This window comes from Ctenopharyngodon idella, chromosome 16 (genome assembly GCF_019924925.1).
Source record: "Ctenopharyngodon idella isolate HZGC_01 chromosome 16, HZGC01, whole genome shotgun sequence".
Lineage (NCBI taxonomy): Eukaryota > Metazoa > Chordata > Actinopteri > Cypriniformes > Xenocyprididae > Ctenopharyngodon > Ctenopharyngodon idella.
The window spans coordinates 11,574,941-11,592,173 of NC_067235.1; the positions used below are offsets into that span (position 1 = coordinate 11,574,941).

A 17,233-nucleotide genomic window follows, 5' to 3' on the forward strand; every position below is an offset into this window, starting at 1 on the left:
AATTTTGACATGCTTCTTTGGTAATTGATTAGGCAGACTTTCTGGAACATTATATCTCCAAAGAACCCTAACATGTCTTCTAAGTAATTGAGTAATTTCTGACTTTCCGAAGTTTCAGAGGGGGTGTACTCATTTATGCTGTGCACTGTATTTCAATGGTCCACTTTAGACATTCTATTAACAATAAGTAATGAGAGTTAGTTGACATTTTTAGAGTATTGTATAGTAGACTGTAAAAATTAGGGTTCGAGTTAGTAGAATAAATTAATTTCATGTAATTGCAAAGTTACTTATAGTCAGTAGAATGTCTGTTGTTGGAGCATGAAATGAAGTGTTAGCAGATATTAAGCAGACAGTACTAATACTCTAATGAGAGTTAGTTGACATGTAGTTGCAAAGTTACTTATAGTTAGTAGAATGTCTAAAGTGGACTATCGAAATAAAGTGTTACTGTAACGTCCATTTAGCTTTCCTTTGTCATCTCAGCATTACCCAGCATTATGCTCTCTGCTTTATATCATAAGTCATACCATATTACCTCTGTCATTTGGTAACTCTATCTCTTTCTCCATTCTGTTCATTACTTAGGCACTCTCTCCCTCTCCCCCTGTCTCTCCCTCTATCCGTCTCACATTCTTTTTCATGTATTTTTTTTTTTTTTTTGATGTTTGTGGTAAACTGGTGAGTATTGGTTCATCTCAAAGGGTGGGCATCTCTAATTGAAGCCAGGAAGAATCAGACACAGAAAATATGATACAGAATGAAGCTTAGGTGCACATGCTTGCTCATAGTGTCAAAGAGTTTTTCCACAGGAGAATAGGATTCTACTGGTCATCCAGTCATGGGGTTCACACATAGGACACATGCAAACACACACACACAGCTCATATTTAGGTCAGGGTACTCAGTCCAGTTTGCTGGGGGGTGGTTCGATACTAAACATTACTGACATTAGTTAATGCGATGTGGGCTGGAAGTGTGTCGCATTTCATGGAAAGCTCAAAGTGTTTAGAGTTTTCCATCAGCGGGGTCATTAATCTAGTATTTTATTTTCCCTCTGGTAAAATCTCATCTGCTGGTGAGTGCTTATGCTTCTGCTGTGAGATAATGTGTCTGTGCGATTTCTCTCTCTTTTTTTCTGTCTGAACAGGAGGAGTGTTTGGAAAAGGTGATTAAGGACACTGAATGTCTTTTTAAGTCCAGGGAGAAGGAATATCAGGAGACTATAGACCAGATTGAGGTGAGAAGTTTGAGTAGTTTACTTTAATTTCATGATTTATCAGATTATAACACAGCTTTTGATTCTGAATAGTCAATTGCAACATTCTGTTAAGTGAGATAATGTACAGTCAGAAGATCGTTATCACAAAACAAACCCTTCTGGGGTTTTGGAAAAACTCACTGTCAGGGTTTATATACATTACAGTACTTTATCCCTGTCATACAGTCATGAATCATATGTTTTACACACACTGTTAATAGTATTGTTCTGCTATTTGCTTGTTAGTTATGTTGAATAAATGTACATATAAATGTAAGTATAGAAGCCCATCAGCCTGGTCTGATGCGATCTGCTTCTCTGTAGTTGGAACTTGCCACAGCAAAGTCGGACATGAACCGCCATCTTCACGAATATATGGAGATGTGTAGCATGAAGAGAGGACTGGATGTGCAGATGGAAACCTGCAGGAGACTCATAACTCAGAGTGGAAACAAGTATGCATATATCCACAAACAAATGGGTTTTTGACATTTTTGAAACTGTTAACATGGTTATTCTTAACCCTGGGTTATTTTGTTTCACACTGTTCTGTATTCTTGATACTAAGATTTTTAGATTTCACACTGTACATTTAACAGGGTTATTATTGTTAATTCAAAGTAAAACTAAGGCTGGATCTATTCCTATTTTGAAAAACCGATATCGATACTTAAATCCCAAGAATTGATCTTTTGGTCTATGCTGTTTTTCGGTTGATGAATGAACAAACCTTTGTAGTAAGTAAGCAAGTAAGTAAAGCTTTATTTATATAGCACCTTTTAAAACAGTGTTTACAAAGTGCTTTACAGAATAGAAATACACAGAGAAGAAAAAAACATATACACATACAGTATAGAAATAAGATAAGATAATAAGATGATAAAATAAAATACAGACCAAAAATAAAATCACATAATAGAAATAAGATAATAAAATACAACAATAAAATGAATCGAGGAAAGGCCATAGTGACCAAATGTGTTTTGAGATTCTTTTTAAAAGTGCACAGAGATTGAAGCCTAAATTAAATCTGTTCATCAAATAAAGTGATCGTGTCCCCAGAAAATTTGGACTAGACCACTCAATTAATATGGATTAGTTTTATAAACTCTTTATGAACTTTTTGAAGTGTCAAAGTGTCAGTTGCGTTGCTGTCTATGGAGGGACAGAAGGCTCGCAAATTTCATCAAAAAGATCCGAAATGAATGAAAATCTTACGGGTTTGGAACAACATGAGCGTGAGTAATTAAAGAGTTAGTTCACCCAAAATTAAAATTTATGTCATTAATTACCCTCATGTCGTTTCAAACCCGTAAGACCTTCGTTCATCTTCGGAACGCAAATTGAGATATTTTTTATGAAATCCGAGGGTGTCTGATCCACACAGGCAGCAACATCACCTTTTGACGTCCAGAAAGGTAGTTGAAAACATGGTTAAAATAGTCAACGTGACTGCAGTGGTTCAACCTGTGTATTGGCTGGAATTTGGACGTTAACAAGGAAGCCTGCACTGAGTTCACTAGGTATGACAATGGTTAAAATTGTTGAATTGAATATTTTTGTTTGGTTTTTGCACACAAAAGTATTCTCATTGCTTCATAACATTAAGGTTGAACCACTGTAGTCACGACTATTTTGACTATTTTAACCATGTTTTTAACTACCTTTCTGGACGTCAAAAGGTGCAATGATGTTGCTGCATATGTATGGATCAGATACCCTCTGATTTCATCAAAAATAGATGCACAGAGTCAATGGCTCTCAATTTTTAGTCATGTCTTAGGCATCTTGCTGGATTATATTTATTCAACAAATTAGAAAGGTATATTGGGGCAGTCCTATGAAGACATTTAAAATCTAATAAAAGGATCTTGAATTTAAATCTGAATGATTCAGGCAGCCATTGAAGGGATCTGAGTGTTGGAGTAATGTGATTTCTATTTTTAGAGTTCGATTTTTTTGCACAGCTGCATTCTGAACCCTTTGTGAGTGTTTAATAGAGCTCGTTTGTAACCCAGCAAAACGCTATTGTAGTAGTCAAGTCTAGACATAATAAATGCATGAACAAGTTTCTCATTGTCAGAAATGGAGAGAATGTCACGTACTTTGGAGATGTTTCTGAGGTGATAATATGCTGTTTTAGTAACAGTGCTAATGTGTTTTTTAAAACTGAGGTCACTGTCAAACATGATTCCTAAGTTCTTGGCCTGATTACTGACTTTTAGTGATAGAGAGTCAAGATGTTGGGCAATAGATGTTCTCTGTGCGTCATTACTGATAACAAGTACCTCTGTCTTATCTTTGTTTAGCTGTAGAAAGTTCTGGTAAATTCACAATTTTATGCTCTCTATGCAGTCCAGTAGTGTGGAAATTGAATTGTGGGCATCTGGTGCAAGTGAAAGATAGAGTTGCGTGTCATCTGCGTACTGGTGAAATGAAATATTGTACTGGTTAATTACACCAGCTAAAGGAAGCATATATAGGTTAAATAATAGAGGACCCAAAATTGAGCCTTGAGGAACACCATAGACATAACGCCTGGAGGGGTAGGTAGCCTGTGCAACGTTGTGTTCCCTGTTGCTTTCAGAAGTTCACCTGCCCATTCAGTCTGAATGGTTAATGGTAAAACAAACTTGGCTTACTGTCCTCGAAGGAGGTTCGAACCCGAGGCTCGAGTTAAACCCCCCTATAACAGTACTCCGTAGAGGGAGAATAAGAGAAATAGATGAGGAGATGGGGAGGAGGAGGGATGCTGGAAGAACTCTCGCTGGGATGACGCAGTGACTGCTGCTTATATACGCTCGTAATGATGATTGACAGGACTGAATGTTTAGGCTCCTCCCAAACCTACGTTTGGAACTACATTAAGTAGGATCTGAGCCAGTCTAAGACAGGACCTGATAGACCGATCCAGGTCTGAAGTTGGTCAAGTAGAATTTCGTGATCAATGGTGTCAAAAGCAACACTCAGATCTAAAAGAACAAGGATTGCCAAGTTTCCTGAGTCCCGAATAACTTTCAGATCATTTAAAACACTAAACAAGGCTGTTTCTGTGGTGTGGTTTGCCTGGAAGCCAGACTGAAATTTCTCATTAAGTGTATTGAAATAGTTATTGAGCTTTATGGATACTATTATATTACCAAAAAATGGTAGATTAGAGATTGGTCTGTAGTTACCGAGCACAGAAGAATCAGTGTATGACCAGTGTAAGTGTACTGGAGCTGACAGTTGAGAAGGAGGACATTGCAAAGGACTAGATGGGGAGTTGGTGACCTTACAAGTGCTGGCAATGTTTTGTCTTATGGAAGTAATTTTTTCATTAAAAATTCTGCAAACTCATTGCACTTTGCACTTGTGGGAAGTTCTGGTGATATTTGAGCTGAGGGGTTAAGTAGCCTATCGATAGAGAAGAATAAGAATCTAGGGTTTTCTTTGTTGCGGTCAGTTAAACTTGAAAAATAAGCTTTTCTTGCAGACCTCATTGTATTATATAGCATTTTCAGATGAGTCTTATAGATATCATGGTGAACTGTAAGCGTTGTGCGCTTCCATTGACTTTCTGCTCTCCTGGAGTCTTAATTTTACGATGGATGTACTATGTCTCCATGGGGCTTTAATTGTCCCAGAGACAGTCTTTGCTTTTAAAGGAGCAACAAAGTTAATACATTCTGAGAGCCTGAGACTAAAATTCTCAACATAAGTGTTTACAGAGGGGGAAGTAAGAGGAGGGAGAGATGATGACATGAGCTCCATGAAGGTCATGGCAGAATCAGCCTGACTGACAGTTCTCTCATCACTCACAGTTTTGGTACATACTGAAATCTCAAAAAAGAAACAGTAGTAGTCAGATATGGCAACATCTACTATCTGTGGTTGGCTGACGGTTAAGCCACATGATATCACTAGATCAAGTGTGTGACCATGTTTGCGTGTGGGGCCAGTTACATGCTGCTTAAGGCCAAATGAGTTTAGTTACCCTGTGAAATTAACAGTCGATGGATCAGAAATTACATCCATATGGATATTAAAATCACCAGTGATTAAGACATTTTCAAAGTCAGTTAAAATCTTAGAAAGCAGTTCTCCATGATCATCAAAAAAGCCTTTGTTGAGTCTAGGAGGATGATACGGAATTAATAAAATAACAGACTGTTCACTCTTCATATGCACTGCAAGGTATTCAGATGTTTCAAAAATCTCCCAGAGAAACATGTTGACAGCACAAAGTATTGCGGAACAGGCAGGCAACTCTACCACCCTTCTTATTAAGTCTAGGGACACTGAAATATCTAAAACCTGGTGGAGATGTTTCATTTAGGACAAAATTATGATTACTGTCAAGCCATGTTTCTTCCAGGAAGATGATATCCAGCTTATGGTTTTCAACAATTTGGCTAATTACAAAAGACTTATTTGTTGATGACCTTACATTTAGAATAGCAGATTTAAGAGAACCTACTGAAGCGTCTGCATCCCCATCCGATTGTGGAAATGGGGACTGAAATATGCACCTTGACTGATGTAGAAATTAAAGAGTCCAGAAGGTGAAGAAAATCCTGTTTTAGAACTTCAGATTGCTGTTTAGGGATGTCATTTGAGCCTGCATGGATAATGATTTCATCAGTTTTGGGTTTTCCCTTTGAATCTGTGGGATATTTTCCATGATGTCACATACAGTACCCCTGGGAAAGCAAATCGTTTTAATTATTTCATTTCTGACATCCCTGATTATTGAGTCTCCAGCAAGTAAAGTGGTGGTGTCAGAGGACTTTAGTGCAAGGTTCCTGTGGGGAATAGATATTTGATGCTGAGGATACTCTAATGGGTTGCCATGTTAGAGTAATCCAAGTTCTCAAAAGTATCTCAAAAGTAACACAAATAAATAGTATCTGAAATTATAGTTTCCAAGTTAAAGTAGACATTTAAAAGAAATGTTTTAAGTTAAAACAGGGCGAGAAAGTTTGCAAAACCTCAAATAGAGATAAAGAAAAAAAATTAGGCAGAGGAGAGAGACTCCCTGTCATAGCGTGCCACCCATCTACTAAATCGCATTCTGTCAATCTTATTACGAAATTCAAACAATAAATATAGTTTTAGTGCTCTTTAATGTGGCAAGACATCATATAGCGCCTTCAGTTAAAGCCAAGTGGCAGCGTTAAATGTACGTGAACTGATCATCTCTTCTGCTTTATTGCTAGTTACAGCATGAAATAAAAATGAATTAACATCAGAAGGTATGTTGAAAGATACAGCACAACTTACTGAAATCCGTGTAATTGTAAAAATGTAAAATCGTAAAAATGTATTATTATAATGTTATTATTATTAAAAAATTTCCTTATGTGTAATTTAAATGTAAGTAGCCTGATACCTGACAGGCCGAATAGAATTCGAATAGAATTGAATTGCATGCTTGTGAATCAAAATCAAATTGTGAAATTTTTGTCAAAAACAACTTCAAACTATTAATAATAACTGTAATAGCAACTTCATGATGCTAAAATTACACCGCTGTAAACCATGGATTTACATTCATATATGCATATTTATGAGGTCAGCTACATAGATACACATAGTTCACAGTTCACCCAAATATTCTTTCATCGTTTACTCACCCTCATGTCTGTAACGAAGCGAGACTCAGGCGGGGATCCATTTGCTAGCTTTATTATAAAAGAACGTGGTCGTACAGGCAGGGTCAAAGCAGGGGCAAACAGGAACAGCAGGGACAGGCAGAATCGTAGTCAGGGTACAGGCAATAGTCAGGGCAGGCAGAAAACACTCACAGAACAGTATACCAGGCAAGGATCAAAGGTAGGCAGCAACGGGTCGATAACGGGTAACAGACAGGATCGGAAACAAACAGGCAGACAGGAAATAAACGCTCAGAATTGCAACAAGGGTTAACAAGACTTCGCAATGAGGTGGTGTGTGTGTGAGTCTTTTATAGTCCAGGTAATGATCTGCAGGTGTGTGTGGCAATTGGTGATTGGAGTGGAGTGTGCATGTGATTGGAAGGGAGGATTGTGGGAAATGGAGTCCAGGAACTGACAGGAACAGACGGTGATCGTCTGGAAGGCGTGTCCTCGCGGCGTAAATGGCACAGATAGGGAGGGGGGGGGGGGTGCATTGGAGACGTAGACAGGAACAGGGTCTCCAATGCAGATCCAGGAACTCAGGCAGCCACGGTGGGTCATGTGCCACGGGCAGCCATGGTGGGTCAGGTGCCACGGGCAGCCATGGCGGGTCAGGTGCCACGGGCAGCCATGGCGGGTCAGGAGCCACGGGCAGCCATGGCAGGTCAGGAGTGTCGGGAGGCCACGGCGGGTCAGGTAGCTCGGGCAACCACGGCAGGTCAGGTTCCGTAGCCGGCCACAGCAGTTCACAGGCAGTTGAAGGCCGTGGTCGTGTAAGGTCCCCACTCGCAAGCTCAAGCAGTTCGGAGGCCGCTGATGATCGCGGCCGTGCAGGGTCCCCACCCGCGAGCTCAAGCAGTTCGGAGGCCGCTGATGATCGCGGCCGTGCAGGGTCCCCACCCGCAAGCTCCCCACCCTCAGGTATATGCCCCCCCCCCAAAAAGTTCTTGGAGAATTCAACGGAGGCCGTGGCGGTTTCGTGGGTAAGGAGCTCGGGTGGCGCCGGCAGGGCAAGGAGCTCGGGTGGCGCCGGCAGGTCAAGGAGCTCGGGTGGCGCCGGCAGGGCAAGGAGCTCGGCGACGGCCTCCGTGGCCGTATCAGGAAGAGCGGGCTGCTCGGGGACGGCAGCGGGCTGCTCGGGGACTGACTCACGGGCTGGAGCGGGCTCTGGAGCGGACTTACTGGCTGGAACGACCCCTACGTTCACAGACACTGGCGGGGCGGCCATCTTGCCCGTGGGCACTGGCAAAGCGGCCATCTTGTCCATAGCATCCGGCGAGCTTGAGTGCGTAGCAACCGGCGAGCTTGAGTGCGTAGCAACCGGCGAGCTTGAGTGCGTAGCAACCGGCGAGCCTGAGTGCGTAGCAACCGGCGAGCCTGAGTGCGTAGCAACCGGCGAGCCTGAGTGCGTTGCAACCGGCAGCTTTGAGTGCGTTGCAACCGGCGGGCTTGAGTGCGAGGCGGCTGGCGGGCTTGAGTGCGAGGCGGCCGGCGGAGGATTAGGAATGCCAGCCGCTCGTGCTGAAGTCAGCGGTGGATCAGCCACACTGGAACGCAACCCTCTCCGCTTCCGGACAGATCCAGAGACGTGACGTGATTCTAGACGGTCAACGGAGATTTGACTTGGCTCTGGAAGATCAGCGGAGACATGATGTGATGATGTTGTGGCCGCCATTTTATGAATGCTCTCTGTAGAGGCAGCCATTACATGAGGGGATGAGGTGTCGCGTTCCTCCGCGACACCCACGGTAAAGCTAGAGCCACTCATCTGTAATGCCAGATCTATATATTGTTCTAGCGTCCCATCAGGGTCATGCAATGGCATGATGGAACAGAGCGGATCAGACAGTCCCCCGCGAAAGAATATCATGAGGCATACAGTGTCAAAGGTGGTTAAGTGTGCCAGTTCAATAAAGTCCTTGACATAGTCCTCTACCGTTCTGTCTCCTTGACGGAGACACATTAACTGGACGGATGGACTCATGTTAGCTGAGACAGGAACACTCACGGTAGCTGCTGGATCTTGTGTTGGCGAAGTCTTCTGTAACGAAGCGAGACTCAGGCGGGGATCCATTTGCTAGCTTTATTATAAAAGAACGTGGTCGTACAGGCAGGGTCAAAGCAGGGGCAAACAGGAACAGCAGGGACAGGCAGAATCGTAGTCAGGGTACAGGCAATAGTCAGGGCAGGCAGAAAACACTCACAGAACAGTATACCAGGCAAGGATCAAAGGTAGGCAGCAACGGGTCGATAACGGGTAACAGACAGGATCGGAAACAAACAGGCAGACAGGAAATAAACGCTCAGAATTGCAACAAGGGTTAACAAGACTTCGCAATGAGGTGGTGTGTGTGTGAGTCTTTTATAGTCCAGGTAATGATCGGCAGATGTGTGTGGCAATTGGTGATTGGAGTGGAGTGTGCATGTGATTGGAAGGGAGGATTGTGGGAAATGGAGTCCAGGAACTGACAGGAACAGACGGTGATCGTGACAATGTCGTTCCAAACATGTATGACCCTTCTGTGGAACATAAAAGAAGATATTTTGAGAAATGTCCATACAATGAAAGTCAAAGGAATTGTTTGGTTACCAACATTTTTCAAAAATCTTCTCTGTTCCAAAAAATAAATAAATAAATACAGGTTTGGAATGACATGAGGGTGAGTAAATGATGACAGAACTGTCATTTTTGGGTGAACTGTCCCTTTAAGTATTCTGAAATATACACCAAAATTAATAATACTGTCTCTTCATCACTCCAGTTAAAACAGTTATGTCTTTCATCAACATTTACCAATTTTTTTCTGCTCAGATGTTGAAACTAAACAGCATCTGAAAGTTTGTGTGACTGATCAAAACTCATGAATGACACAGTTTATATTTTACTATTTCTCAAAGCACAAGAAAATATATTTTGTTGATTTATTCCTTTTACCACCTTACAGTAAATCCACTTCTTCTATACCTGGAGGAGGTACAGATGCGAACGGAGAAACAGAGAGGGACAAAACGGAGGAAGGAGGAAGATAATGACAACAATATGCAGAAGGTGTTTGCAAGAAGAAGAAAAAGCACCCCTCATCTCTTCACGGCAACCATCATCAGTACCAATATCAGCCCTGCTCATGTTTTTGCAGACTATCCAGTCACTGCCTCTAGTGATGGGAAATGGAATTACATTGTGTGTGCTGAGTGCCCAAAAGAGAACATGTACTGACATTTCCCCTCTGGTACTGTTTTCACACCTTCATAATCTTAAAGATGAGAGTCCTCACACAATTGTTTGCTTTTATCTGCTTTCAGCGAGCCCATCCACCGGCAAGTATCAATCATGTTTTCCGTTCTCATCCCCAAATGTCTGAGTCATTATATTTTCAGCAGTGAATACAATCACTTTTGATTTCGTATGTCTGGCAGAAAATCATTGACAGTGTTTTCACAAAGTTTCCATTTCCTAGACACTCTGAGGGGACATTTGCTCACTTATTGTTGCCGCATGTACCGTTACGTGCCGCTGTAAGCCGTGGGTCAGTAGGTGTGTTGTGCTTCCTGTCTGAGCTGTTGTAAATACCGGGCTGTTTATGCTAGTGAAGGGTGGAGGTATCTGTAGCCTGCACGTCCCCCATCTTTGTGCTCAAATTCACATGAAATAAACGACATTTCATGCTAACGGTATTGTGCTGATGCCAGGCTGCTTTGGAGTCTCGGCTGTATGCGCTCTTAGAATAATGAACTCTTTTACTTCCTCTCTTGCGGGTGGAAAACATGAGTGATGGGTGAGGTCAGACGAGTGAGATTCGAGGATGTTATGGCTCGGAGTACATGTCAGAGCGTTACGCATGTCAACCGCTATGTTATTTCCTTTTCACTTTTCCCCTCATTTTTCGTCTTTAAGATAAATGATATTGAGCCTTTTTCTCTGCCGGTGGAGGTACATTTCCGAAAAAAAGAATTTCATGAAAATGCTGTATATTTATCGCTGCTATAGATATGAGAACTGCTCAGTCCATAAAAGTATCTAGTATTTCTATTTTGGATAGTAAAATCCTTCCAGTGTAGTTCACCCTTGGCGTTTTTTCTTTTTTCTTTTTCTGTTTTGTGTCCTTAAGACCTTGCTGGTGCCTCTGATGGCTGAGGTTGATGCAAAGATCTATCCATTTGTCTGACCTGTTGTTTTCACTGGGAACAGTCTTGTAGTCTAGACTGGCTGTGTTCTGTAAGGAACTGAGTAATCTGTAGAATAAGGTGATATAAGAGGAGTCATTTATAGAGCAAGACCCTGAAGAGTTATTTTCATGCTAGTGGTGATAGTTCATGATAGTTTAAGCATCTTATCTTGTTAGATTCTACCAGTGATCCTTTAGAAAGAGAGATGCTGATGGGTTAATTCAGGGGTGTCCAAACCTGCTCCTGCAGAGTTTAGCTCCAACTTGTATCAACACACCTGCTTGGAAGTTTCTGGTATGCCTAGTAAGGCCTTGATTAGCTGGTTCAGGTGTGTTTAATTGGGGTTGGAGCTAAACTCTGCAGGACTGTGGCCCTCTGGGAGCTGGATAGGACACCTCTGGGTTAAAGACCCCATAAAATGTTTGACAAACTAAATATTATTTTCTATCTGTTTATCAGAGAGATCTTATGGAAACCCATTTCTGCCTCAGAGTAAAAAACAGTTGCAACTTTATATCTCACAATTGTTACTTTGTTTCGCACAATTGCCACTTTTTTTCAGAATTACGAGTTCATATCTCACTATTTCGACATTGTTTCTCAAAATTTTGACATTATATCTCTCACTTATGTCATTGTTTCTCGTAATTGCGATTTCATCTCTTACAGTGTTTACATTAAATCGTAATTTTACTTTGTTTCTGGTAATTGCGACTTTTATTTCACAACATTAGCTACGTTTACATGGACACTACTTGCTTCAATCTGAATGAATTCATTCCGATTGATAAATCCGAATGTAGTGTTTACATGAACGCCAAATAAAGTAATCGGGTTTATATGCACGTTTATATGTCACAAGCTTCTGATGGGATTTAATCTTTTGACATGCGCTCACAGCACAAATATACAGAGTTTCCCGCTGTTGTTGCATACTAACCATCCTCTTTTTCTTTGTTTTAAAAAGCAGAATTAATATTTATCTATTTCGGGTCCTAATTAGGCAACGACGAGCACAGTAACTGTTGAGTTGTGCTGCTGTGTCTTTATCAGGCAATAAAAGCGCCCCTTCCCATGCCCAAAACCAGTCGTCTGCGGATGAGATTATGAAACAAGGACTGGTGGGACGTTGTCTCGCTCCATTTCACAGACGATGAGTGGAAAGAGAATTTCAGAATAACAGGACACTTATTTATGACACTTTATTTAACAGGAAGAACAGCTCGTTCTGCACGTCATACGTCATTACGGTATTTCTACATCATTGCACATGCGCAGTACTCTCCAGTTTCGGTTTTCAATGTAATGTCCATGTAAACGCAGCTATTGTTTCTCATACTCGTGACTTGATGTCTCACAATTGTGACTTTGTTTCTCACGATTGCCACTTTTTTTAGAATTGCAACTTCATATCTCACAATTGTGACTGTTTCTTGTAATTATGACTGTTTCTCACAATTGCAGCTTTGTTTCTAGTAATTGCGCCTTTATATTTCACAACATTGTTTCATGTAATTGTGACTTTATATCTCACAATCGCTTCTTTATTTCTCATAATTGCGACTTTGTTTCTTATCTTTTTCAATTTTGTGGAAATAGGGAATATTTGCAGGATTCACAAGGATTAAGATTTGTTGGGTGTCCTGCAGAGTTCAGCTCCAACCCCAATTGAACACACATAAACCAGCTAATCAAGGTCTTGCTAAGCATACTAGAAACTTCCAGGCAAGTTGGAGCAAAACTCTGCAGGACAGTGGCCCTCCAGGACCAAGTTTGGACACCCCTGCATTTAAGTGTGAGAGCATCAGGTTTTATCAATTGAAGAATGATCTCATGGATTAGAAGACCCATTGAAGAATGATCTAAAGACCCCATGAATTGGTTTGATGAACATGTTTCCTTTCCTTTCCACCTACAAGAGTGAGATCCTGATGGGTTTGATCAGGGGTGTCCAATCCTGTTCCTGGAGGGCCACTGTCCTGCAGAGCTCAGCTCCAACCCCAATTAAACACACCTGAACCAGCTAATCAAGGTCTTATTATAGGCATACTTGAAACTTCCAGGCAGGTGTGTTGAGGCAAGTTGGAGTGAAATTCTGCCGGACAGTGGCCCTCCAGGACCGAGTTTGGACACCCCTGCATTTAAGTGTGAGAGCCTGATGGGTTTTATCAATTGAAGAATGGTGATCTCATGGATTAGAAGACCCATTGAAGAATGATCTAAAGACCCCATGAAATGATTTGATGAACATGTTTACTTTCCTTTCCACCTACAAGAGTGAAATTCTGATGGGTTTGATCAGGGGTGTCTAATCCTGCTGCTGGAGGGCCACTGTCCTGCAGAGTTCAGCTTCAACCCCAATTAAACACACCTGAAACAGCTAATCAAGATCTTACTAGGCATACTTGAAACTTCCAGGCAGGTGTGTTGAGGCAAGTTGGAGCTAAACTCTGCAGGACAGTGGCCCTCTAGGACCGAGTTTAGATACCCTTGGGTTAGATCTACTAGAGAATGATCCTTCAGTGATTATCTTGCAAATTAATGTGCAGTCTGATTCTAGAAAGTTCTGAAGTTCTTAAGAACCTCACGTGATTTGTAATAATCAGCTCTCCTTTTGGGAGAGCACTTTCTAATTCTAACCAAACGCCCACAGGGACTAATATAGTAGCTCTAGAAGAAACTGGCGCACTGACTTTGTTTGCTGGTCATTCATATCTGTAGTCTGAGCGTAAAACCACAGCTTGAATTCAAGAATAGAGACTAAAACTCTTTGACAAAGACATTTCGAGTGCCAAATGTGAAATAAAACATTCAGGAAAGATACTGCACACAGTGAAAATGAAAACCTCATGCTTTTGAAAACATGGTGCTGTACATCCAGCATGTAAATTTTCGCTGTTGAAAAACAAAGAGTGAAAGCTTTAATAAACATATCACTTTCTATAACGAGCCAGAACAGAATTTATTCAGTTGAACAATATGTTATGAACCATCCTCAGGTTGTTTTTCTTTTCATCTTGTTCTATTTTTTGCATACTGACTGAGGAACAACATTGTGTGTCTGCCTTAGGTTTTTCCCTCTGACCACTGTGAAGTTCTGTCGGGGATTTGCAGATTGATTTGATTTTGCTGAATATTTCAGTTATTTCACATTATTTTAAAGATGTTCTATGGGTGCCAACTTACAGACAGCCTTATGATAATAATGTGTAAAAATCATTGAAAAAATATTAGCCCAGAAAAATCAAAGGATGACCTTGATGATTAATTAAAATGTTAAAATTTGTTTTGTTTTTTTTCAGGAAAAGGTTTTGTTTGTGAACTAAACATTGCTTATCATGTTGTTTCTGCTGCCATCGCAAACAACTAAGCCATTGTTCGTCCACAGAAATTCTTTTAATTGAGTTTTTTTGCTTTTGTTTTGCAGCACTGAGCTGAACTACGTGTGTAAGACTTATGTATGCATGTGTATATGTATGGAGTGAGCACTCCAGGTTTCTGCAACGAGTAAGTGGTTGTTTTCTACAGCAATTTACTTCTTGTTTGTTGCTATATGACCTTAAAGCAAACGTCTTTTACGAGAATTCTCTTAATTCAATAACCACAAATCCTGTCTTGTATGAAAAAGTTATACAGTCAGGAAAATGACTCATTGGAACTGACTGAATTTTTCTTAAAGATTCTTCAGATTTGCAGTGGCTACAAACAATGAGTAAATTCCACATAATATCGTCACCAAAATAATAACAGATTTTGAAAAAAAAAAGAGAAAAGTGCTTCGAAAGAATGCTTATTTGCAATAAATGTATGAATGCAATGATACTGTAACCTAGAAGAGACAAAGGGAGAGTCTTGTAATGCTCAAACGCTGGCTATGCAAGCAAGTCCTGAACCTTGACAAGAGAATTACAACATTTGAAATTATCACTTGGGACTCAATTGAGAGTCTGAAAGAAGGTTTGAATGATCTCATAGTCATTCATAGCATCTCCGTGTCATTCTGTAACATCTCACAGGAATGAATCTCAACTTGTTCCTACTGTGGAATTGTATGAATGTTTATCTTTTATGGGTTCTCTTTAAATTTACACATGAGCCACTGTGGTTGAGCCTTTCAGATACTGTCGAATGGCGGCAGAACCCTTCTGAATGTCTGCGGGGACGAAAAGGACCCCAACCAAAGCAATGTCACATGTGTATTTTGATTTAAAGAGTAACAGGACTATATGTATATATAAATATGTATGTGTAACCCAAAGCAGAACAGGAATTGCTCGCTTCACTGCAAGTGTACAGAAAGACTGGAGCTTTAAAAAGATTTCTGAATAAAGGTTACAGCTGAACACACATCGCGACGAGTGGAGTTTTTGTGTCATAGTGTGTGCGTTTTGTTTTTCTTTTTCAATCTGTAGGTCATTTTTTCCTCTTAAGTATCTGTTTATCTGCCAGTCTGCTACGCACTTAGTTGCTTAATAAGGTGATAGTGGAAAAAAAGGCCAAATGGTGTAAATTGAAAAGACATTTAAGATCAAAGCCACAGACATTTGTGTGAGTTAAAATAGCTCAGTCTGACCTTTTGTCTTTAAACTGCTTCATGACGGTAGGTCTGGGTATGTACTACTAAAAGGGAGTTTGTTCTACATAAAATATATTTTCATTTTGTGTGCAGCTTCGTGCAAACAGATAAATGTGTGTTTTTATGAGGCATTCCAAAACTACTCCAATTAGACTGAATGCGTCCTAGCCTTAATCAAACCAGTAATAATGAAACAACGAAACCGTGACAGCTGCACAGTATGTGAAGCTATTGCCTCTCTCTCTCTCTCTCCAAAACAGTAAGCAGGTGAAGGGCAGTTTGAGAAAGAGAGGGAGGAGAATGACAGGAAGACACAGCAGGTGAGGAAACAATGAGATGTATTGAGCAGAACAGAATACACACTGGCAGAAGACACAGAAATTGAGTTTGAAAGCATTTGATGACATTTTGGATTCTACTAATTTTGAGGTACTGACTATTTTCACTTATACTGCAGTTATTTGTTATGCTGTTTTGTGTTTGTCTTTGTTATAAGATGCTGACTGAAACGTAAAATTTAGTAAAACAGGTAAAAGTAAACTAAACAAAAAGCTAGTCACGGTTTTACTTGCCTTTTGCATCAGATCTACAAATCTACTTCCCCCTTTTTTTTAGCAAACTCAGCTGTTGTAAAATTTTATTGGACATGTGAACATTGATGTGAAACTTCACATCACACTAATTTATTCGAAAGTTTGATTGCGTATGCTTTTATGTTCTGCATTGAGTGACTGATGTAGGGTGTGTGATATGTTGTGTATGTGGATCACTTCTTTTCTGATATAATTTTATTTTTTACAGATGCTTGTGACAATGTTATCTGTAGCCATGGTGATGCTGACAGGTCACCATATATACGGCCACCCTGTGGTAAATTATTATGCTATACGTTATAATGTGTATGATATATTATGTTAACATAAGACGGTGTGTTGCGTAGACTTTAAGTACGCTGCACGCTCTGTGTTCACATTAATCAATGTGCGATCTGAAGCAGCACAGAACCGAACTCTAATGTGCACTTTAAAGGTACAGCGTGACTGAATTGGACTCATCCATTACTAACTGTCTTTTGTGTTGTCTTTTGCTTTTAGCAGGATGGAAATGCGAGAGATCCCAATTCCCCTTTGTGTCAAGCAGGTGAGAATGCATGTTTGGGCGTTATATTTCTCAGAGCCTTTCATATCTGCCATCACTTTCTCTGAATTCGATCCCTGTTTGTGCGGAGTGCGTGAGCGTACTTTTCTGTCACCACACTTCCCAGTATTACTTGTGTGGTCTGAGCAAGAAATTGCTCAAGAAATCAGTGGTTATTTATTAAGTTCTTCATCGTTCTTTCTTCTTCTTCCTTTCCCTCTCTTTCTTTTTCTCTCGTGATGGGAAATGGTATGTTCTGACACAGAAGCGTCAACCACTTCCTTCATTAGAATGCCACTGCCTGTTTGAGCTTCTTTGTAACGTCCTGTTTTTGATGCTATTTCTCATCTCTCCCCTCAGTCAGCAAGTATGAGTTTGTGCATATAAGTGTGTGTGTGTGTGTGCACGTACGTGAGTGTGTCTGTGCACAAGCACCCACATCCGCCTTTAAGAAAT

At 40.6% G+C, this 17,233-nt stretch overlaps 1 protein-coding gene across 5 annotated transcripts in view; it reads left to right on the top strand.

The window, feature by feature from the left end:
- iffo1b (intermediate filament family orphan 1b) overlaps positions 1 to 17,233 on the top strand; it is a 42,033-nt gene that overhangs the window by 15,041 nt on the left and 9,759 nt on the right. For 2 of the 5 annotated variants that reach the window (XM_051864324.1, XM_051864321.1), the window contains exons 7-11: positions 1,151 to 1,240; positions 1,586 to 1,716; positions 9,843 to 16,069; positions 16,442 to 16,510; positions 16,735 to 16,780. In XM_051864324.1, the coding sequence (XP_051720284.1) occupies positions 1,151 to 1,240; positions 1,586 to 1,716; positions 9,843 to 9,927 (306 nt within the window). In that variant the 3' untranslated portion in view covers positions 9,928 to 16,069; positions 16,442 to 16,510; positions 16,735 to 16,780. The remainder of the gene's footprint in view (positions 1 to 1,150; positions 1,241 to 1,585; positions 1,717 to 9,842; positions 16,070 to 16,441; positions 16,511 to 16,734; positions 16,781 to 17,233) is intronic. The other 3 variants (XM_051864322.1, XM_051864323.1, XM_051864325.1) reach the window with 3 other exon arrangements.